The sequence below is a fragment of the Cavia porcellus genome, unplaced genomic scaffold (genome assembly GCF_034190915.1).
Source record: "Cavia porcellus strain 051 isolate PalLab524CR breed Dunkin Hartley unplaced genomic scaffold, mCavPor4.1 scaffold_4, whole genome shotgun sequence".
NCBI lineage: Eukaryota > Metazoa > Chordata > Mammalia > Rodentia > Caviidae > Cavia > Cavia porcellus.
The window spans coordinates 9511112-9533637 of NW_026947487.1; the positions used below are offsets into that span (position 1 = coordinate 9511112).

General features: G+C 40.9%; 1 protein-coding gene and 1 long non-coding RNA gene across 6 annotated transcripts in view; one reads left to right on the forward strand and one right to left on the reverse strand.

The window, feature by feature from the left end:
- The first annotated feature begins 376 nt into the window (after positions 1 to 376).
- The window catches only part of LOC134475653 (uncharacterized), a 44453-nt gene continuing 22303 nt past the window's right edge, over positions 377 to 22526 (forward strand). Inside the window, exons 1-4 of the long non-coding RNA XR_010046825.1 lie at positions 377 to 1205; positions 2486 to 3438; positions 9990 to 10068; positions 17486 to 17660. This is a non-coding gene — a long non-coding RNA (uncharacterized LOC134475653). The remainder of the gene's footprint in view (positions 1206 to 2485; positions 3439 to 9989; positions 10069 to 17485; positions 17661 to 22526) is intronic.
- Lrrc49 (leucine rich repeat containing 49) overlaps positions 13622 to 22526 on the reverse strand; it is a 136366-nt gene continuing 127461 nt past the window's right edge. For all 5 annotated transcript variants that reach the window (XM_063246803.1, XM_003477639.5, XM_023560643.2 and 2 more), the window contains one exon: positions 13622 to 14258. In XM_063246803.1, coding sequence (XP_063102873.1) covers positions 14055 to 14258 — 204 coding nt within the window. In that variant the 3' untranslated portion in view covers positions 13622 to 14054. The remainder of the gene's footprint in view (positions 14259 to 22526) is intronic.

Sequence of the window (22526 nt, forward strand, 5' to 3'; positions counted from 1 at the left end):
AAAGTTCTGGTCTCTTTCCCTACACAGTAGTGTTAAATAGTAGGCTTGGGAGGATGTGTATGAAAGGAGATAGGTGAAACTTCTGCCAAGGCTCATTACCTCCTTGTCCACAGAATACCACTGCAGTAAGTTCTAGAGATACACTGTGAAAACAGGGATTAAAAGAAAATATTCATGGAGTCTCCAAAGACTGAGCCACTGTTTTGGTTTAGATCTAGACTATCCCTGAAAAGTGTCATGTATTCAGAGGCGGGCTTTTTGAAAGTGGATGGAGCACTGGGGAGCTATTGGAATTAGTGAATGAAGCCACTGATGGGTCCACAGTTAGTTGTCTTTGTGCTTAGGAGGTGGGGCATGATTGGAGGTGGGTCACTGGGGATGTGACTTGGAAGGGTGTAGTGTTGTCCCTTGCTCCTTTATCTATGTTTCCTGGTTGTCATGCAGAGAGCAGAGAACAGAGAGCAGCTGTACTCTGTCAGGCCCTACCACCGTGGAGCCAGTCTACTATGGACTGACTTCTCTGAAGTCATGAACCAAAATAAACCTTTTCTCCTTTAATTTGTGGGTGCTAGGTATTTTTTTTCCTCCAGTGACAGGAAGATCGACTGACATAGGTGCAAAGACTGAGAAACTAAAATTGGAGATACTCAAACACAAACAGACAAAAACAATGACATTGACTGAAGTTCAAGGCTAGCATGGAAAAGAGATACCAAAACGTAAGAAGGGTGCAGAGTGACAGGTGATCATGTGAGTTTAATCAGAGACATGCTCTTCCTCCAACTGGAAAACTTTCCCGATCTTCTTCTTGAGTGTTCTCCTCATAATGGTTTTGAAATGTTTGGTAGCTTTTGAGAGAATAACAGAATGAGAAGAAAGATGTGTGTTTTGGAGAGAAAAAGTGGGTGGGAGAGAAACCCCTCAGGGGATAGGGAAAAAATAACAGCAAGAGGATTCTGGGGAAATCTGGGCCCAAAAGTAAAGGTTGGGAAGACAGAAAGACAATGGTTGACGCTGAGAGAGGACTTGCAGCAAGATATGAGGAGCTGGGAGCAACGCAGAGAGAGGGAAGGAGGAAAGAAATGAGGGAGATGCTCACACACTTTCTCTCCTACACTGGACAAGGCGCAGATCTGCTGACTGAATCAACCGCAAATCTGAGTAGTTTTAACTGAACTCAGATCCCTTACCTGGATACAGACTAGGTAAGTAGGTGCATATTTCCTTCCATTTTCTGACTTACTGGATTCTATCAGGTGTCGCTAAGTAAGCTCTTCATGGTTGGCTGCTTTGTCTTCAGGTCCCTCTTGTTGGCCATTGTACAGTGACGGTAAGTTCCAGGACTACACCTCACTCCCTGTATGGAAGGGTGCCACATATTTCTGTGTTCTGATATCCAGTGCTGGACTTCAATGAACAGCGATGGTCTCACTTGCCTCTCAGATGGATGCTCAGTCCTGTCCCATCACTGTGTCCATCTCTGTCAGGGAGGCGTACTCAAAACCTCCAAACTGTGTTACAACCTTACAAAATGCCTTGCTGCTGGCCACCTGCCTCTTTCCCTTGTTCACTTTTGTATTTAGCTAGACCACATGACAAGTGCCTCACAGAACCCAGCAGGAAGAATGGCCGGCCCCATCTGCTGGCTCACTTTCAACTCAGGGAGAAACGAACAGGCAAGCCATGGACATTTGAAAATGTGCAAAGTCAGATTTTCAAAGCCAATTGCAAAAAAGAAAAAATGTCTTTGTACTCCTCTTGTTAAAAAAGCATATCTTCATGTTTTGAGGGCTTTATATCATTTAGAGTCTGACCAAAGTCAAAGTTTGGTCAGACCAAAATGGATGCCAAAGGGCTCGTGGCTCTACCAAAGCACTAGTTCCAAACTTGGTAGGCAGAAGAGTCCTCTGCAGCTGAATGCAGACATTTAGAGGGAAGTGTCGAGGCAGGCAAGTGAACTGCAAACGTGCTGGTAGCATTTCTGAGGTGGGAAACTCCAAGCCATGCTTTGAGAAACATTTTCCATAGTAGTTACAGTAGGTATTTGCTTACATTTTAGAAGACCTCTTGCCAAACCTAAACCTTGTATGACCCTCTGCTTCCATTAGACACAGTAAAGTCTTCATCCAGGGCCACATATCCTGTGGCCGCTACAGTCAACACAAGTGGGATGCTGGATTGCTGTCAAACTTGACCCGTGGAGCTGAAGTACAGTAATTATAAGTTTCCCATGTTACTTAGTAAATGTGGTTCTTTCTTTTACTGTACAATGTGTTCCCATAAAAGGGCTAAGAAATCAAAAGTTAAACTATATATATATATATATATATATATATATATATATATATTCTCAGTCTGAGAGATGGAAAAAAAGAAGGAAAATGGCCACAATCCCCAGCAACACCCTGTTTTTAGATTATTTGATGATGCATTTTCAGCATTTTGTAACATGTTCTTTACATTTTGTTCTTTTCTTGATTTTTAGGACACTTTCATCATACTTAATGATTACCATTTGTGAGGCCTCACTTCTTATCACTGGTATCAGAATTATGTGTTTTTTCCCTTTCCACTCGATTCGCTGTGACACAAGCGAACAGTTGGTTTCCAGGGAGGGCCACATGGCAGAGCTGAGACTATTCTTCGATGGCTGCTTTATAAAAGTCTGCACTTTTCATCTGGAAGGTACATAGCGATGTCTGTGCAGAGGGCTCCAAAACTAACTTCAGGATGTAAGGATGTTAAAAACCAGAGGTGGAGAACTGCCTCTGAAATAAGAATCATATTTAAATAAAACTCCAATTCTCCAGGCCCAGCTGTAGGATTTATTCCAGAAACGGTACTGTGCTACATGTGGGAGATGCAGATGCTGTAAGACTAGAAGAGGAGACAAATGGGGAATCAGGAAATTGTAAGTAAACCCTGAGAAAGAAGTCCAAGGTGCTGCGATGTGCTGATGAAGACTCCCCACCTAGATCAGGCTGAGTGTGATTCAGTCAAGTGATAAAGGAGAAAGAAATATTACAGAATGCCCAAGGCCATGGGGACAAGAGACAGCACAGTATCTATGGCAAACAGGCACACAGTGTTTCCCATTTCCTTTGCTCTTTGGACCATATGCCTGGGATGCTCTCTTTGAGACCTGGGCCTATTCCCTATTGGATCTAAAGGAGATGATACGACTTCTGAGGTTATATAAAAAACATAGTGGTGATTGAGAGTAGGATGTTTGCTTGCTCCTGGATCCCAGTCACCACGCTCTGGGGAAGCCCACACAGATACTTGAAGAAGCAATGTGCAAGTGTACCCGGTGATAGACCCGGCTGGTAGCCAGTGTCAACCATAGAAGATTCCAGACCCCAGCATCAGTGTCTGCCCCACTGTGGCCCCAGACCTCAAACTGCAGAGAGAAAGTACCTTCAAGCATGGTCAGTCCAGGTACCTTTTATCCTTGTTGGCTCTTACCTGCTGGGTGTGGGTTGGTTTCCTTCAAGCAGGATGTGCTCCCCACCACACATACACACACACACAGCCCACTCTTCTCTCTGATTGGAACTCAGTAAGCCAGTTATGATGTCCAAGGAATTTTATACATGGATTGACTTGGGTCTGATTCCCCGTATAATCAAATACCATCTCAAGAGCTAGGAAAGTCCACTCAACTCAACCAAATCTCTCCCTACCAATAGAGGGGAATATTAAAGCCAAGAACAAAAACATAAGCTTATGTGAGTTTCTCAACCCTTGTCTCCAGACCACTTGTGGACCTGGTCTGAATGAGCAGGCATGTGTTCTACATGTGAAGGCCCTGAGTTCAATCTTCGATACTACAAACAATAAGTAACTTTCCCCTTGGTACTAGGAACTGGACCCAGAGGTGCTCTACCACTGAGCTACTTCCCCAGTCCGTTTTATTTTTTATTTTGGGACAGGGTCTTATTAAGTTATTAAATGGCCAAGGATGACTCAAATTTGTGACCCTCCTGCCTGGGATTACAGGTATGCACTACCCTACTCACCTTAAAAGTACTTTTGAGATCATTTTGATTTGTATCCCACAATTTGGAGCATAAGTTAATATCAGTTTTTACTAAAGTCTGGATGTGTTATTATTTGTAGGCATCAATCCATCCTGTGTTGTCATTCTCGGCTGAGTCAATGTGGCTCCTCTGAAGTAATGTAGCTGCTTGTCACCTGCCAGCAAATGTTCACCTCACTATGCATTTGCACAGCTGCAGCAATTACTGTTCATTTTTATAACCCTTGCCTAGCCCAGTACCTGGTCTTAAATGCCCGATAATTTGTTAAGTGAGTGTTTCCTTAAGTTACCTGTTGTTTCCATTACAATGTGATGGTCCTCCATTGGCTTTTTGAGGTAGTGATGAACATAAATTAGTGCTTATATTAATATTCACACAGCATTAGATTAATACTGAAACACAATTAATATAAACACAATTAATTGTACTCAAATACAACTAATACAATTCATATAAGTAGTATGCTGACTCCAGTACAAATATAAGTCGAGAAAAGTAATATACTGAGAAAATAGGATCTTCCAGCGTGATGGTTTACATAAGCAGATGAAAAACAGAAGTGTGCCTAGGAACTAGTAGTTCATTATGTGCATGTAAGGTTTGATGTTTACTTCACTGCTGAGCCTTCCTCCTCCAGGTCTTGGTTTGTTATCTACTACAGAACCATCTGACAGAGGGCTGTGGCCATCACGGGCTGTACATCACAGTCAAGGCAGATCAAGAACTCTTTGCAGTGTGGAGTTAATGTGCTTCACTGCTAAAGGTGAAGCAGAGATCAAAATTGTTGGGGCTCAGTGCTGTGCTCCTTAGAGTGAATCTGGTACAAGCTGTACTGTTATCTAGAACTTATAAATTAGCTATAAAGTTAATGCCAAATGCTTTGCTGGACTAGAAGGCCAAGATTCCTGTATGGAGTGTTATTGTTGGCTGTTGTATAATGTCACTGGCACCCACAGCGGAGACCAGTTACTCTCACGTGTCTATACAGGCAGATGTTTACGGTTGGAGTGAGGCCAGGCTGTGTGGTGTATGAATCAGAGCTTGGCAGTCATGTGGATGGAGGAGGGAAGGATGCTCATTAATGTTCCTCCCCAGGGAAAGCTCAGGCTGCAGAAGGTTCTTTATTTGTTCAGTTAATGACTACTGAAGAAGAAGGAATCAGAGGATTATGATGGAACCGAACATCAGCTCTGTTTCCAGGAAGGAAAACTGCTAATATGATAATGGAAGTGATCTGTCCCTGCTCTGTTCATAGAACAAACACCGGTGGTTTGTCTTTTCTTGGCAGTGAGACTATAATAAAAATAACTGAGTGACTGAAATGAAGTCACTAAGGATATGACTTTTCATTATGCAGGGTGAAGAAATGGGTAACAACTTGGGAAGTGTGAGAATGATGGGGTTCTGATGACTCTGAGCAGAAAGAAGGGCCAGTCCACCCAAGTCACCACCCTAATTTAAGTGTGCACTTGGAGAACGGCGCCGTCCTGAGTCCTCCTAACATGAGAAGGGTCTTGTGGAGTAAGGCTCGATGCCAAAGAAATAACACAGCAGCCTTGGTGCAGCCCCAGGGTGCTGAAGGTCGGGATGAAAGGGCAGATCCACCAGAATGGAGAGTGGCTCTGGGCAGACTAGGAGATGTGGAGGACATTTGTTCTGTCAGCCAGCTTGGAGCATAACAGTGAGGACGACACATTAGGAATTGTTGCCGTGCTCCCTTTACCCCCAGTAGTTAATACGTATCAATAGTGCAAGCTAGGAAGGCTAGGGAAAAATGGGAGCTCTTGGCAAAGACTGGAAGAAGCAGGCATGTTTCCGCATGCCAGTCCTTACCTGATAAGCCAATTTGGCTGGTAAGGCAGGAAATGACACGTGCAGCTTCACAGGGGACCACAGTGCGGCCTGCGGCAGGCCGCGTACCACTGAGGGAGGGGATGTGTGTGAGGGAGAACGGCTCACGTGATGGTAGCGGGGAAGCAGACAGAGAGAAGGAGAGCAAGGTTGGGGTCCTACCTGCTCTACAAGGACACACCCCCGTAACTTCACTTCCTCCCACAGGCCTCCTCTGCTAGACGCTCTGCCACCTCCCAGTTGTGACACTGGGTAGTGACAAGGCTTTTAGCATATGGGTCTTTGAAGGGCAATTAAGACTCAAACCACTGCACAGGCTTAGGGATACATTTATTTCAGAATAAAATTTACACTGATTTATAAAATTTTGCAAAAAAAAATTATCCAAACAATCCAAAAAAAAATCATGTTGCATGATGGTAAGCATAGTTTAAAGTCTTCTCTAATTAATGTATAGGTCCCACAGAATCCCAATAAAAATCCCCAAAGACTTTTTAAAGAAAAGTATGGGCAAGCTGACTCTAAAGTTTATATGGTAATGCAAAGACAGAAAACAGCTACAATAACTTTTAGAAAGAACAACAGGGCTGGGACGTAGCTCAGCGACAGAATACTTGCTTAGCATATGTGAGACCCTGGGTTCAAGTCCCCACTGCAAAAATAAAAAAAAGAAAAGAAAAGATAAAAGAATAACAAAATTGAAGTAGTTATATTAGCAGATTTCAAGACTTTTATAGAGATATAGTAAGTGCAGTATTTGTATAAAAATAGAAACAGGGAAAGATTAGTAAGTGTAGAGAGACCCAATTATACATTGATGAATTATATATTGATGTTCAAAACGAAAAAAAGCAAGCAAGCAAAAGATTGCCAAGGCAATTCACTGGGAGCAAAGACTGTTAGCACTAAACTGTGCTGTACCAGTGAGTTTACACGGGGAAAAGAAAATGAAGTTTGGTATCTACTATACACTAACCACACACATTACATGGAGGAGGGTCACTAGACTGAGTATGACAGCTGTAACTATAAAGTTTCTGAAATAAAATAGTTCTGAAAATTTAGAGCAGGAAAACTATTTAAAGATCATAAAAAAAGCACCTGAAATTTAAAATTGGACTTCAATATAATTTAAAATTTAACTATTAATATCTAGAGCATATAAAGAACCCATACAAATCAATAATAAAGACTTAAAATTTTTTAAAAAAATTTAGTAGAAATAACAAGACAGAACAAAGCCAATCGAGACAATGCAGTGAAATTGGTACAGAACTTCACAGCAGGTTTCCGGGATAACAGTAATAGCTATCACAGTATATCTCATTATCTTCACAATAGTTGTCTAGCCAATTAGATATAGCGAAATCAAACCAAAGACAGAACATTATAAAACTAATTGACAGAGAATATTGAATAGAGTAAAACAATCATAACGAAAAAAACCATTTTGCTTTCAAACAGAAGATAGAACGAGATCCCCTATATTTGCTATACTGCATACGGTCATCCTCCCAAGAGATGCTCAGAACTTTGGCCCAAGTTGCTGATGGGAGTGGGGGTTGGGTAATGTTTGGTTCCCAGCCCACACACCAGTAGGCTCATGGGAGCAGCTGACTGGGTCTCCTCCTAGCTCCCACTAGAGAGAGGTGCTTACCAAGAGGGTGGGAGAATTGCTTCTTTGTGCAGCCTCCTGGGTTCCACCATGGCCATAATAGTAAAGTTTTAAGAAAGCAAGCAACAGACTTGAACTTTTATCTCCCAAAAGAAGAAATGACCACAAATACATAAAACTGTGACCAATGCAGTTATACATCAAGGAAAATAAAATTAAAACACAACAGAATGGCTAAGTGTGACCACATGAGAATTGCTTAAAAATTTTTTTTAAAGCTAACAACAACAAATGTTGGCAAATATATGAAGCTATTAGGATTTTCTATAAAATTATATCACTACTATGAAACAAATATATGGCAGTTCCTTATAAAGCTAAACTTATAGCTGTTCTATAACCCAGCAATTCTACTGCATAAAAGGTTTGTATAAAAATGTCTGTATTCAAAGGAGCCCCACGTTGGAAACAACCCAATAAAATGGATCAATAAATTATGCTATTTTTATACCAAGTAATAAAAAATGAATTATTGATACATAAAAAATGTATTGGGTAAAAGAATATAAACACAAAATAGTATATAAAGGATGGCTCCATTTATAAGAAGTTCCAGAACAGATAGAAGAATGGAGAAGGAAATTAGAGCAATAGGTGCTTAGAGGGCAGGCTGGGAATGGACAAAAAGAACTTTTCTAAAGTGATTTCAATGCCTTATTTCTTAACTGGAATGCCGTATTTTCAAAATCAGTAGGTGGATGCCAAAGTGTGTTTTCCTATACAGAAAATTCATCTTAAGGAGAAAAAATCCCTCTTGCACCAAAGCCACCAAGTACACACACACACACACACACACACACACACACACACACACACACACAATTTCACACATCAGAGAGGAAAACTGAAAGTTCTAAGTGTTAATGAGTACATGGGGCTGCTGGAACCAGCCTTTCCCTGCTGCTCAAGGGAGAATCTGACACAAGTCATTTCAGAAAGCAACATGACAACACTGACTACAACACAACACGTGCACAAGGCCCAAACATCCACTACTAATTGGGTGCTCCTCAAACACGCATGGGAACAGGTACACTCAGAGCATCTGTTCTAGTTTTTGAATTAGAAATCTCTTGCTGCTCACCAACAGGCAAACAGATCCTTAGAATGGACACTGGCCATTCACATGACTACCAAATAGCAATGAAAAGGAAAGAACTACCATCAATAAGGGTGAGCCTTAGAAACATAACATAGAGTGAGAAAGATGCAGGCCAAGATAGTCCATCATTTATATAAATTTGGGAAATATAAACACTCAAACACCTTATCCATTTATGCATAAAGATAGGTATAACATGAAAATACAAATGAATAATAAACATGAAATTCAGTATAGTAGGCACCTTTAGAGAAGGGGAACAGGGTACACAGGGCTCCATCTCCATTTCCAATGTGTTATTTTAAAAATATGAAACAAATGTGGAAAATATTAAGATGTGTTATACTTGGTAGTGGTTGCAGGGTATTTATTTGAGATACTATTCTCTGGCACTTTTGCATGATGAAATATTTCAACATCAACAAAGAGAAGTTAATCTGACTTTGGAGGTTTAGCAGGACTGCTATAAGAATTAGTAAATAGTTTCACTGTTTCTTGAAGAGAAACTGCAAACTATTCCACTCCCCAAGGAGGACTTACTCTTTAGAAGTCATTCATCCTTCAGGGCTTTGAATTCACTTTAGCTCTTTCTATATAGGATTTGAGATAGCTTGCAACAAAAGACACATACAATGAGCCAGGAAAACATAAACATAAAGGGAAAATCAGGATCAAAGATAACAAATATCCCATCAATAAGGGTTTGACCGCATTGCTATGATCGAATTTCAAACTTGGCTCCAACCTTCTTGGCAAACAGCAACCATTCTGTCTCCAACTGACCCATAAAAGCAGGTTAGGAAAACTAACTTTGGTCCTTCAACTTAAAACTTTCCTGGGAAGTCTCTCTTTATTCTATTCTGCATTTTGCCTTGCTAACTAGCCAGGCCCTTATCTTCCTCCCCTCCTTCCCTTCTTCCTGCCTTCCTTTCCTCCTTTCCCTCCCCACCAAGCATATCTGACTAAACAATCTAGGAGATGGGAGAACAAAACCCAGTTCTGCCAGAAGAGATGACCAGGACATGTTTTGGTCTGTCAAAAAACTACTGCTAATAGATAAGCATAGAATTAAAACATAGGAAGATATAGATGAATTATTATCTACTCTCTGAGTAAGTGTAACTATATAATCAAATAAATCAAGAAAACCATAAGATATGATTACATAAAAAACCTTAGAAATTCCTCACAAGGAATGTAAACATTATATACTACAAATATGTATTATACAAAAAGAGAAACTTCACATAAGTCAAAATTAAAAGAGAGAGGTTAAGCTTATCATTTAAATAGTGACAATCATATTCTCTTAATACAACAGAACCAGTCAGCGGCTCCCGAGATCTGGCCGTGGTGGAACTCAGGCGGCTGAACAAGAAAGCAGTTCACCTCCCTTCCTGGTAAGCGGCCTGGCGTGAGCCGGAGGAGGACCAGTCAGCGCGGGGTGAGCCTCCCATCCCCGCCCCCATTAGCAACTGGGGGCAGAGGTCTGAGCATCTCTTGGGAGGATGACTGTAAGCAATATAGCAAATATGGGGGATTTTCTTCTAACTTCTGTTTGAAGGCAAATGTTGTTTTCACTGTTTTGCTTTGTTCTGATTGTTTTGCTCTAATCAATATTCTCTTTTGATTGGTTTTATAATATTTTGTTTTTGGTTTGATTTTGCTACACCTAATTGACTGGGCAACTGTTGTGAGGATAACGAGATATATTATAGTACCTATTACTATTATCCCAGTATCCTGCTGTAAAGTTCTGTACCAGTTACACTGCATCGTCTTGATTGGCTTTGTACTGTCTGGTTCTGTTGTATTTTACTACCTTCAAAATAAAATTTAGAAAAAGATAACACAATGAATACTTCATTGACTGGTAGGTTGTCCTGAGGACTCCAAACTTTATATTCTAGCCTAACTCACATTTCTCTCTTTCACTCTTGACTCTGATATCCACATCTACTTACTGCCTGCAATTGCATATTAATAACTGTCTTGGCTTCACATACACGATGGAATCACTACTCTTTCTTCCAAAACAAGCTCCATTCATAGCTTGCTCCCATCTCAGTTGATGGCAACTGGATCTTTGCAAATGCCCAAGCTGAAAACCTACACACTACCATTGGCTCCTGTCTCTCATAGCCCACAGTCAACCTACCAGTCAATCTTGTTGGCTCCTCCTCTAAAATACACCCAAGATCCATTTCCAGACACCTGTTTTTTGATCTGAGCCATCCTTATTTCTTGCCTAGATCAGTGATTCTTGCTTTTTCCCTCCTGAAGTTGATTCCCTAATATATTATTGATGTGAATCCAGCCAATATTTTTATATTTTTAATACTTGTCTTCAACACATAGTTCTGTTGACGTGTTCATACGCATTGCATGTTCATGTACCATACTTAATATTTTTCCTTATGTGTACATATAGGCATATTTGAAAGATTCTCATTATTGTGGATTTTTGAGACTGCGTCTCGTTATGCAGTTCAGACTGGGCTTAAGCCCATTTTGCAGCCCAGGCTGGTCTCAGCATAACAGCAAAACAGCAGACTGGGAAAGTCCATGGACTGTGGACAATGCCAAACATGCCAAGTGCCAGATCCTTGAGCCTAACGAGTCAGATCCTATCTGCTACTGAATGCCTGAAGCACCCCTGAGTTCTCAAACTTTGCTGTGTCTGTTTTCTAACACTCAAACAGGATGACCAGTACCCGTGTTTCACAGTATTAGGAGATTAAATGAGGTGATGCATATTAAAGAATTTATAACTGTGTAAGAGTTTGTTATGCTCATTGTTGTTCAGCAAGAACAGGAATCAGAGTGCACTGTCTGCCCTGGTTAGGGACAGATCAGGAGCATGTTGCGGCTGCACGGGCTCATGTGCCTCTGGTGGAGCAAAGCTCTGGAAAGGGGGAGCTGGTTCTGCCCAGTTCCATCCTTGGACTCAGGAGAACACTCAGCTAGCTGTAGAGTCAACAGCACACCTAGTGATCACCCACAGCTCTCTCGGCACACTTGACCACCCAGCTCCTGACCAGAACATGGGTATTGCATCATCCTAACTGGGGGATATGGGATGTTTCTGCTTTTGAGAAAATCACAATTTTCTGTTTCTACTTGAGATCCCTTTTGGAAAGAAAGTAATCCTTTGGCACACATTAGCCTGAAATGTGGTGTGAACCACTTTTCCTTCACCGAAAACCCTGGGAAACCAAAGTGGAAAGGGAAATGTGCTCACAGATCACTCTGCTTGTGACACAGGACCCTCCCTCCCTTGACCACAAGCTAGTAGACTCAGGGCCCCTGGTCCTTTCCTGTGGGGACCATCTTCACCTAGCAACTTCAGAAAATGAAGGGTTTGGAAGATAGAACTAGGTGAGAGAGCACGGCCAATGGGAGTTTGGGGTCAGATGAAATAAGGATTCAAGAAGCAGAAGTGAGCATGGCGCAGTGGAGGCAGACGAGGAAGTAGAGACTGAAGCGGCAAGGAGCAGAGAGGTCTGGTTTCAGGAAGAAAACAGAAACTACGCCGAGGCTTGAACTAGGAGGTCAGGATGGAGCCAGCAGCGCTGGGCAGGCTCACTGCCAGTTCACTGAGTGCTGTGACCTTGGATTCTTCAGGTTCCCAGGACGACTGGGGAGGGCTGAGAACGCACGTGATGGTCATGCATTCATGGCAGGGATGGGTTAGGCGAAGAGAGGAAGGAAGCTGGACACATCAGTAGTTAAACAGCCACTCACATGCAAAGCCCGGGGTGAGCAACAGTCCCGACACCCTTGACGTAGCACAGGCTCTTACTTCTCTGCTACCTACTAGAACCCTATGAGCAAAATATTCTTGGGGGTCTTCTCAACACTACCCTCAAGCTGGGGTCTCATTCCTATACCAAACAAGAAGTGAACCCCAGGAGAGATCATCATTCAACAGCCAGATGAGAAATGGTCCGTATTTCAATCTGGAGAGGCTGAAGGATCATCAAGCGAGGTTCCCATCTCCTTGTGTCCTGGGACAGCAACCCTATATTTGAACCTGAATCCTAAAGAAGAGGAAGAATAGCTCCACTGACTGCATTCCAGGCTCCATGAGAAAGGCTTTGCATTCACTGTCACTTCTGATCCTCAAGGCAATCTTAATGCTTAATGCAGAAGGCAGCGTTATGAGGAAAACAGGCCGAGACCGGTGGTCACAGATTAGCAAATTGGCAGCGTAAGTGGTAAAAGCAGAATGACTTAAAGGGCTGTGCTCAGAAAACTTACACTCACCTACTAACCTGGAACACAAAGACCTTCAGACTGATCTTTCTGAAGACTTCGGTTGGCAGAATACTCAGCTTCCTTTCAAGCATCTCTCCGTGGCTTCATTTCTGCTCTCTTTTGCTTTTGGCTGTCTTATATCTTCTCTCATTTTTCCTACATCCTGTGGCTCTGCTGACAAAAATTTCAGCAAACTGGAGAATTCTTTTGACTCACCTATAAAGCTGTTTTTCTACCGTGGGGTCAGTTCTAGTTAATAGGCTGTCCTCACCCTCCTTGTCAGCATAAACAAAGCCAAACCTCTGTTACTGGCTTCTTTACCTGTTTGATCTTCAAATGGAATTTTAAAATTTACAGCCTTTCACCCATGTATCCTTAAGACTTCTGAGGTGCAGGTTCACATACACGCCTATAAAAAGAGCCACACAGCAGGGGACAACAGAAAGGACTTGCTGGTTTGTGAAACAGACTTGTGACTGCATCCTGTATTCCTCCAGGACCCTGGAAGAGCCAGCCTCTTCTTCCCCTCCTGGTCTGGCTCATTTCCACAGCCTCCATGCACAGTGACCCCTGGGCCTCCCATGGGGCCGGGCATGCATCCCCAGAAGAACAGAGCCCTCCTCCCATGAAAGTGATCCATCTAACAACACACAACAACATGACAGTGCTGACTGCTGTAAGGAAGCAAACACACACTTTTTTAAACTAATGTATTCAGTTTATTCTTTACTCATAAAAAAGAGCATTTTTTGGCTTTGAAATCATGACATAAATAAAAAAGCAAACAAATGAAAATTATCAGCTGAAAGTAGGTAGAAGCAACTCATGCTAATCCGTCAGCAGATACGTGTGCTTTGGGCTCCAGCAGCGGCGCCAGCCAGCACAGCCAACGCCGGCCTCACACCCAAGCCTCTTTGGCTCCTGGAGGTCGCTTGGTTTACACAGACAGGGAACACATACATCTTCCCTTCTCCTGCTTTCCTTCTTAATTTTTAATTTTGGAACAGTAGGCAATAATGCTTTGCCACTGCTCTTTCTGGCATGTAGGAGAGGGGTGTTTGTTTTAAGCAGGTTCAACCTGCATATTTTCAACCTTGAAAAAATAAAACTGCCCAAGTTGACTATATTTCTATTTTTGGTCAGTTATCTGCTGCAGGCAGAGCTTCATGTAGGAGTTCTTATTGCGGGTTTCTATGACTGCGTCCCTCACAAGTTCTATGAACATCTGTGGCCAAAGTTTCTGCAGAGCTTCATTCTTCATATTGATTTCTGTGGCTTCCTTCACAAGGTCCTCTATGTACATCTTGCAGAATTTCTTTTTTTCTTTTATATCCTGTTTTTTTTTTTTTTTTAAGAAAAGAAAGACTCATATTACTTCATAACTTATCTAAAAGCCAAAGTAACCATTAGAGGAGCCAGAAAGTAGAAATAATCTATTCCGTACCCTTTCCTCTCCCACCCACCCTCCAGAACAGGCAATTTTTCCTAGCCATGCATGACAGAGCGCCATGCTTGAGTCCAGCCACAGGGAGCCCATGGCTCTCAGCGGCTCCTCCTCTGTTGGACAGCTCTGTTAGAAGATGTGTTTGTTTACTGCAATCCTGGGTGGCAATCGGTTATTTCTCCCATTTTAGTTCAGGTTGTTCAGCTCATACTGTTAGCTAAACATATAGTGTCATGGCTGTTGGGTTAATGTGTCAGGGTATGGACGCTGGTGATTTAAATTGGTAGAATACTTTAAGTACTCATACTCTGAATTTACTCTTTAGTATAGGAAGTGTATAATGGAACATTACACCAAAATATGTGGCCCAGGCCATTTAGACAAAATTGGAGAAAATATACAAGGAAGAGAAGGAAATATACATAAGTGTGGGACCCAGAACATGGCCTTCTAAAGAAACAGTGCTCCCTTCTCTACTTCTGGGTCTGGCACTCTGCAAATGAAAAACTTGGTTCTAAATGCAGCAGGGGAAGTTTGGCCTAGAGGATATTTCAGCATTTGGGCCTGATTTTCCAAAAACTAAAATAAAGCTGTTTTGTTGGGACTAGAAGTACAGACTGGGGTACTTGACTAGCAGGTGTGAGGTCCTAGATTTAATCTCTATCCTTTAAAAAAAATTTTGTTTAATATAAGAATATTTATTTTGGCTATTACTTCTGGGGAGCATCAAGTCATGATCACGAGAATGTCATCATGTATGTGGCAAACAACACAGCACATCAGACGACCAACACTGTAAAGAAGTACTCCATGTCAGTGAAGGAGGGAGGAAGAAATGCTAACAAGACCAATTTAGGAAAAGAAGCCACTTAAATTTCTAACCAAAATCCAAATACCCATAATTTCAAGGTGAATTAAAGAGTTAAATTTAAAATATCACAACTATTGTCATCAAAATTACACTTAAGATTTACAATAAGAAAAATGCTTACTTTATAAAGTAGAAAAGAAAACTATTGGAATTTGATAGGGCTTGAGCTATGAGTGCACATACTTGTCAATTTTCAGGCATGGCACATCAAAGGTTTATACGTCAGTACATAAATGTCACCTCCAGTGAAGAAACTGTACCGAGTATGGACCCTACTTAATGGGTGCTCAATTGCTTAGAGAGGAGCAAACTAATATTGGCAATTACTTTGAAATCAATTTAAAAAATACCGACACATGCATGAATAGAGGGCCGGGCAGACGTAAGGTATGTGATAGAGCAAATGTGCGACAGGATATGATGTTAATAGTACAATGTAGGTTTTGAGTGTTTTCTGTAAAACCCTTTTGACTTAGCTATGTTTGAAATTTCTATTAAAAAGTTAGAAAATAATGCACAGAGAACCACTTATGAAAATATACTGAACTATCATTAAGATTGGGTTGTGAAACTGTTTTCTCCTTTTTTCTTCTTTTCCCAACTGTTTGCCATCATTAAGACACAAAAGTTTTAAATTCCTCTCTGGTTAATATAAATTAATGAGTCCATTGCCCTCCTTCCCTAGCAGAGGCATATTTTGGAAAATTTCTTGTGACATCCAAGACATATCACATATCAAAATACTCACTCAACTTGCAGGGGTCAGCATGCTGATTTAATGTAGTGTATGTGCCAAAGCAACAGGTGGTAACTGGGTTGACCTAACCATGAAAATATGTACAGATAAATGCTTTTGGCTGGCTCCTTCTCTGGCAAATCCACTTCTCTGACCCTAAAACACAGCCTGGGATCCAATCACCTGCTCTACGTGAGTTTGTTGAAGAAAGCAGTGCTAGCTGCTCCCTTCTAACCTCCACTCAACCTGGGCTCCACTGGAACAACCAGAGGGGATGACAAGTGTGAGCTGCGGGAGACCAGCAACTAGAACAAGCAACAGTTTACAACAAGCAATGCCTTTATCCAAGGAGAGGCACTAAGCATACTTAGTGGGAAGAAAAACGTCCCATGAAGATCAGTGAATTTTATAATAATTTAGGGATAACAAAAGTAAACTTTTAAATGATGCATTTTGTTAAATCATTTATACACAATGCGAGTTACAGTAAACATTTTGTAACTGACACAGTATAATTCTGGGAGTTTAAAATTTTCCTGTTAGAGCTTCTTCCATTGCTTCTCTACGAACATGTTGATACAGAATTACATCTGTTATAATAACCCTTAATTTAGTAATTGTGTTTGAAAGCATTTTTACTTCTTTTCTCCTCTCCTCCAAACCAATTACTACACATTTCTGCAGAGTGCACCCTACAACTCGACAGGGTCTGCCAGGACAACTGCCTGCCTGTCCAGGATGATCTTGTCAAAAGCACAAAGAGCTACACTCGTGCTGTGACCTGCTAAGGAATTGCTGCTCTTCGAGTTAACCTTTTTCCATTCTCAAATGCTTTCACATCTCTGTTTCTTTTTATCTTACAAGATGGCCATTGGTCAGTTCATAAAGCAAGTACTTCAATACTGAAGAGATGGACCCTATACAGTACTGTTTATGTTATTTCTTTGAACTAGAAGTTTGTTATAAAGATGGTTTGGAAAAACTATGGGTCTATGGCGTGCTTTGTTATAGGAGCAATTTTAATTACAATGGCACTTGTTTTAGGATTTAATACATATTTTCATTTTAGAAATGGGAAACTTGGTCGAGAGACTTGCTCAGGATTAGACATCATTAAAAATGCTAAGAATTCTAACTTCATTCTTGAGGGACTGGCAGGCTGATTGGAAAATGGGCTACACTCATAAAAAGCCAACAAGACAACAAAACTGACCAATATGTGCTGAATGAAATGGTCAACCAGTCAACAGACTCAGCATTCAGAGACAGAGAGCTCTGTGCATTTGGGCGGTCCAGAAGTCCTCGGAGAGTACCACAGTGTACACTATGAAAGGTCCAAGGTCAGGAAGAGGAAGGCCTTGCTGCTGATGCTCTTGATCAATAATCTGCTACATGACCTGAGTAATTTGCCTGAGTTTCCACTTTTCTCATCTATCTCCATGCAGAATTTGATTCTGTAAAATCCCTGTCAGTGTGCTGACCTTATGTCCACCTCACCTCTTTCCCCAGATGAGTCAGAAAAATGGAGTGCTTTGAAGCAACAGACCTTTACCTTGCATAAACAAGTCTGTGTCACCTGACCTGGGAGGAACGTACCTGAAACTCAGGACGTACAGGAGAGAGCGAGCGAGCAAGCACATTGGCGCTGCACGGTTTAAGTAGTTTTCAAGGCACGGAGCACGGAGTAAGTGAAGGGTGATTGTGGGCCTTGGGCAGGGTCTCTCAGGTAATGAGCTGGAGTCAGAGGCTGAGCGCCAAGTCTCTGGACTGCTAGCCCAGCATTCTTTCCGAAATGTTAGGTGGCGTCAGTCCTTTCTTTTCCCTTTGCATTTTCTCAGAACAGGGGTCAACATTTGCTGTCTTTAATTGTTCATTGCTTATTGATTGATCAGATCACTTTAATCAAGACTTTGCTTATATGACTCCATTGAGGCATTTTCCGTTTAAAAAAAAAATCAATGACCTTGACTGCCACACTAGTCAAACTTTCTTCCTTTCCAGTTTGTGCCCTTGGAGTGTTAAAAAGTCACGTCCTGCCCAACCAAGGCCAGAAAGATTTTCTGATTTTAAAAATAAGAACTTTAAAGTTTTCTATTTAAACCTGGGTTTTTATTTGATCTGGAGTTAATTTTTGTTGCAGAGTGCGAATGGATTCAGCATGTGTTTCGGGCTGGATACTGACTGCTCACTGTCGATTACTGAACAGCGACAGACTGCGGTGCTTACCGCATCTGCACAAGCTCCCGCCGTGCACAGCGCAGCTCCAGCCCGCACGTCTCTTGTGTCCGTCTTGACATTAATTACAGCTTCTTAGGCAAGGGCTTCTTGCCTCTACTCTGGTCTATTCCAGCCTTTTGCTCTATCATATAACTTGTAGAAACAGCCAGTAAATTTCCACAAATAACTGTCCAAACTTACTTAGAACTGTCTTGTACTTGCGAATGGATTTAGCGAGAATTAACATCTTAAAATACAGGGAAATCAGGCATCTTTATAATACAGTTTATTCATGTATTCATGAATAAACTATTTAGTTCTTCAATCATTTGCAATAAAATTTCATAATTTTCCCCATAAAGGGCTTATGCATATCTAATTATCCATTCCTTCAGTGTTTGCTGTTATGGTAAATGGTATCTTACTTTGAATTTATTTTGGAATAGTAATATAATCTTCTTTCAATTGTTATTCCCTCCCTTTTTAAAAAAACATTTCTAAATGTTCTTTATAATTTAGGGAATATGAGTTGAAAACTTACTTTTCTAGTTCATTGTCTTTGCTTATTTTCTCTCTCCTCATCTCAAGGCTACAAAATAATTTTGCAGTTTCTTATAGAATTTTTGTGCTTTCATAAAAATTTGGCTCATTGGGAATTTATACTGGTATAAGATATCCGAACCCAGGTTTTCTTTCTTTTTTCTCAAATAGTTCATCAGTTCCCAAACATTTATTAGATAGTCCACCTAATTTCTTTGGGATTATTTTTATCATATGATAAATCATCTTTTTTTTTTGGATACAAGTGATCTAACTCGTGACCTCATGCTCACCAGGCAGGTGCTTGTGCCACTAAGGTAAATCCCAGCTAAATTACCTTTTATATTTGGATGTATACTTGAATTTTCTATTTTATCCATTAGATTATCTCTTCATAATCACTCTGTCTTAACTGATATGACTTTATACTATGCCTTAATCTGTAGTACTAGGCTTCTTCTCATTGGTCTTCTTTTTTAGAGTTTTTGTGGCTATTTTTTCCATAATGTACTTTGGGACCAACTTATTTTAAAAAGTCTCAACAAACATATTTTTGGTATTTTTATTGGGATAGTATTAAATTTTTTGACTAACTCAAGGAAAGTTGATATCTTTCGCATGACGTCGTTCTTATTTAAAATATGATAGTCTTTTTTGCATTCTTTGCTAAAGTTTGCTTAAAGTTTTATTTATATAGATCTTTCAATTTATCATTATTTTATTATGTTAGTCCATTCTGTACTACTATAATGAAATCCTCGAGACAGGCTACTTTTTTTTTTTGAATCAGGAATTGAACTCATGACCTTACGTTTACCAGGCAGGCATAGTGCCACTGAACTATATCCCCAACCCCTGAGACAGGTTACCTTTTAAAGAAAAGACGTTTATTTTTGTACACAGTTCAAGAGGCTCAAGGCTGAGGGCTACAACCAGTGATGATGGTTTTGCTGGCAGAGACCAAGGCAGTACAAGGCATCTAATGGAGAGAGGGAGTGGATGTCTGTCTGTCTCTTGTTTCTCTCCTTCCTGCTGCTTTATTCGATCACATACTCTTTGCCATGATGTCCAGCCTCATCACAAGCCCAGATGCAGTGGAGCCAGGCAACCAAGTGCCTGAATAAATTTTTCCTCCTTAAGTTAATTTTCTCAAGTATTTTGTCACAGCAATGGAAATGTGACTGACTATCACATAGGCATTGCTGTCTTGATATTGACTTCAATGATGTATTAGTATTTTAGTATTGTGTAACAACTTCAAACTTGGCAGTTTCAAACAACACCCCTCTACCCTAGTTTCTCTGCATCTGAAATCCAGGTGTGATGGACCTGGCCACTGTGCTCAGACCTTTAGAAGGCTGCAATATGTGTTCCTTTCGGAAGCTCTCCTTCCAAGCTCAAGTGGTTGTTGGTGCAATTCAGTTCCCTGTAGTGCTAGGACTACAGGGAAGCCCCCATTTTCTTGTTGGCTGTTGGCCCAGGGCTGCTCCCAGCTCCTAGATATTCCTCAATTTCTTGCCATGTGGCTGTCTCTAAACATGGTAGCTGATTCCTTCCAGGTCAATAGGGGAATCCCTCAAAGGGAGCCCAAGTGTTTACAGAGGCCCTGCCAGATCAGTCAGGGTCACTCAGAATAATATCCCTGTTCAGCAGTCAGAGAACCAGGGATCTTAATTACATAGTCGCAGACCCCTGTTACCTGTGGTTTTGCCGCTATCTATAACAAACTGTGGTCTGAAAATATTAAATGAAAATTCCAGAAACACAATTTATAACTTCTGAATAATTCTTATGATAGTGTTACATTATTCATTTTGTGACTAGCTATTGTTGATAGTCTTTCTGTGCCTAGTTTATAAATTAAACATTACTATAAGTATTTATGTATGCATAGGAAAAAACAAGGAGTATGTCAGGCTCAGTACTATCCATGGTTTCGTGCATCTACCAGGGTCTTGAAATGTATTCCCCAAGGTTAAGGCAAGGATGTACTGCATCTGCAAAAACTCGGTTTGCCATGCCACATTCTACTAGTGAGAAGCAATTTACAGATGTTGCTCACCTGGAGGGGAGGGGTTAGGGGATGGAATGCTTAAGTCTACACCAGGGGTGAGGACATAGAAGCCATCTTTAGGACCATCCAAGCAATGGTGAGCTTCCAGAGATTCCCAACAAGCAGGATACCTACTACCCAATTTCTATGTACTCTATTTGAATTTAAAAATTAAGAGGGGGGTATGAAATTGCTTTTCAATGTATGCAGAAATGATCGTTTTTAACCTGAAGTCTATTAAATTACATCTTTCTTGCATTTCTAGAATAAACTGCATTGCTGTAATGTTTGTCATTCATTTAATGTTCTGCTGTATTTTGCTTGATGACATTTTAAAAGGGTGTCTGCACTAATGTTCTTATGTATATGGTCTGAATTTCTTTTCCTATGCAATCCGGGTGGGTTTTGAAACAAAGTTATGCTATCTAGAAAAACCAGAAAAAATTTTCCTTCCATCACTGTTCTTAAATAATTAAAATCCTTATAACTATCTGTTCCTTAAAAACTTAGCAGACTCCTCTGTGCAACTGTCCCTGGTTTCCATGCAGCTCTTTAACATTTCTCTATACTTCTCTCATGGAAATCCGTTCATTTAGCTCATTAATTATTTGGCTCATAGAACCACCTGCATCCGGGAAGAGGGTTCACAGTCCTGCCAGCTTGGCTTTTGTGTTCCTCTTCTGTCATCACCAAGAAGCCTCTACTGGCCAAAGACTTAGGGTAGGTCTCTTTGCTAAAGCCCTCTACCTTTCCAACTTCATCTTCTTAACACGGTCTACCTCCAGCTCTACATTAACAGAGACTTTCTTATAGTTCCATTACCTTATCTATGCTGTGCCTCTCAGTGTTTTATTCATATTGTATTGTTTACCTCTTTCCTTTTGTCATATAGCTATATTTTATCCTTTTAAGATTCATACCAGAGAGCATCTTTTCTAGAAAGCCTCCCTTGATCTGGCTTGGCCAGCCCTCTACTCTCTTGGTTTACTGATTTATAATTATTCCTATCCATGTCTGTCTCTTCCTTTGGAAGACGAGTTCCATGGGGGCAAAGATGTCTTCTTACATGTAGTATATTACAGTGTGTACGACAGGTGCACAGTATAATTCTTGAATCAGTGAAAGTGTAAGTACAAAGAGAGCTAAGAAGAGACAGGGAGTTGGTGTCAAGTATTTGAAGGGGTTCCGTGTAGAAGATGTTTTTTCTCTTTACACATATGGAGTGTGAATCACTAAGAAAGTTACTAGGAGACAGATTCAAGCTTCAAAAGGACAAGAATTCCTTCACACCTGGAGTTGTTCAATTACAGATAACTACCTCACAGAGCACTGACTTTTGTTTCTTTCTTCCCTCACCTTTTGTGTGTGTGTGAGGGGACGCTAGGGGGAGCCCTGAGGGTCAAGGCCAGGGTCTCAGGCACGCTGGGCAATTCTCTACCACTGAGTTACAAATCTTGCCATTTCTTTCACTGGAAGAATTTAAAGCAGAATCTGAATATCTTTTAGGATGCTACAAAACATATTACTGCATTGAGTTCTCAAGTGATTTTTCAAGCCATAATCCTTAGAGCTCTACAGATTCCAGACATTTCAGGATTGGGAGGGGATCAAGACAAAGGAAGAGGCTAACAAACAGTCAGCTGAAGCCCTATATCTGCTGTTTGCTCTGCAAACAGCAGCTCTGCTGTGCCGTACTGGGCTATTAGCTACAGCATGGCTTCATGATTGCATAATTGTTAA